The sequence below is a fragment of the Cyprinodon variegatus genome, unplaced genomic scaffold (assembly GCF_000732505.1).
Source record: "Cyprinodon variegatus isolate N-32 unplaced genomic scaffold, C_variegatus-1.0 Scaffold428, whole genome shotgun sequence".
Lineage (NCBI taxonomy): Eukaryota > Metazoa > Chordata > Actinopteri > Cyprinodontiformes > Cyprinodontidae > Cyprinodon > Cyprinodon variegatus.
Genome location: NW_015150881.1, coordinates 391,729 through 393,298, shown reverse-complemented (window position 1 = coordinate 393,298; position 1,570 = coordinate 391,729). Strand labels below are relative to the sequence as shown.

Below are 1,570 nucleotides of genomic sequence, written 5' to 3'. Positions count from 1 at the left end.
TATATTTTTTTTTTATAACTGGCTGATATTATAAAGCAAAAAGCTCTAATTCCATTCCAGTCATCCGCTAAAGTTTCATTCTGTTGCATCTCTTTGCAGGATCCTAAGTTATTGTGTGTTGCCTACTCTGCTGTTGGGAAGCTCTCCAGGTATAACTAACCTCCCGTAATTTTACCGCTATTTAAAATCAAGCAAAATAAAAATTATTTATGTTATTTGTTTCAGTCGCATGCCTCAGCTTTTCACAAAGGACATTGCTCTTGTGCAGCAGTTTTTTGAGTCCATGTGTAAGGTTAGTCGAATACATTTAGTAAAAGTCGGAGATAAACTCTTTAGGACTTTAGTTTGATCGTATACCTGCTCTCACAGGAGGAGCCAGATGTTCGCCTCGCCATTCAAGAAGCTTTATCCATGATGGTAGGAGCTTATGCAAACCTGCAGGGCGCTCTGCTGAACCTAATGGAAGCCCTGGTGGCTGCATACATTTCAAAGGTAAGTATACCTCAACAAGAATAGAAGGGGGTTGGATTCACTTAGTTTAGTAAGCTAAAACTTGCCGCTTGTTGTTCTGCTACAGCCGGAGGTGCAGGTTCGACAGGTGGCCATGAAGTTTGCCAGTACGGTGTTTGCTCCAGACCACGTCCCATCCAGATACCTGCTGCTGTTAGCTGCTGGAGACCCGTAAGTTCGAACTATCACAATGGATTTTATGGAACTATTTAGAACTCGGAGAAAGTTACTGGATAGATTGAAATGAGTGTGTCTGGTTTATTTTGGTGCTCTGTAAGATTGATTTATTCTCTGTGTTGTAGGAGGGAGGAAGTGTCTGCAGAAGCACAAAGGGTGCTGAGGGGTTTTCCTTCAAAGAACTCCGAGAAGGAGGGATCAAAGCCAATGCCGTCCTTCAATGACATGGTCTCCTACATCCAGGAAAAAGTGGGTCTCAGCCCGTCATACAAACACCCCTAGACTCTCACCCAGTGACTCTCTGTACTCTTGTATTTTTCACAGGCAGCTCAGAGGATTAAAACCCCTGCAAAGTATATTGTGGGAACCTCCACAATTCCATTTAACCCATCTGCATTTGGAGAGGTAAATCACAATAAAGTTTTTTAACTGGATAAAACCATAGGAGTCGTCTTCTTACAGCATTTCTTGTGCTCTTTTTAGATCATGTTGTACCTGAGGATGTGTCTGGCTCACAGTGCCGGTGCCAGGCCCATGTCCACCCGCTTGTTGGACATGCAGGACGATGCTCCTGCTATCGGGCGCTATGTCCACTCTCTGCTCTCAGCTGAACCTGTGCCAAAGGGCCTGGAGGCGAATCCTGTACATGTTTATATGGATCTTCTGCAGCAGCTTCTCTCTGCTGTGGGAGGTGAGATATTTGATTAGGACTAGGATGGGTAATGAAAGGTGTTATTCATACCAAAAACATGTTTATTTTTATGTTTTTGTCTGATTTTTTTTTTCTCTAAACTAACTTTGGTTGCTTGAACACAACCAATGTCATTATTCACTCCCTCTTAGTTTGTTATATTTCCGTTCTTTCCAAACCTAAATATAACAA

General features: G+C 42.5%; 1 protein-coding gene across 1 annotated transcript in view; it reads left to right on the top strand.

The window, feature by feature from the left end:
* The window catches only part of kiaa0368 (KIAA0368 ortholog), a 26,413-nt gene that overhangs the window by 11,511 nt on the left and 13,332 nt on the right, over positions 1-1,570 (top strand). Inside the window, exons 12-18 of the mRNA XM_015388560.1 lie at positions 100-149; positions 226-292; positions 370-492; positions 578-681; positions 813-936; positions 1,012-1,092; positions 1,171-1,378. Coding sequence (XP_015244046.1) covers positions 100-149; positions 226-292; positions 370-492; positions 578-681; positions 813-936; positions 1,012-1,092; positions 1,171-1,378 — 757 coding nt within the window. The remainder of the gene's footprint in view (positions 1-99; positions 150-225; positions 293-369; positions 493-577; positions 682-812; positions 937-1,011; positions 1,093-1,170; positions 1,379-1,570) is intronic.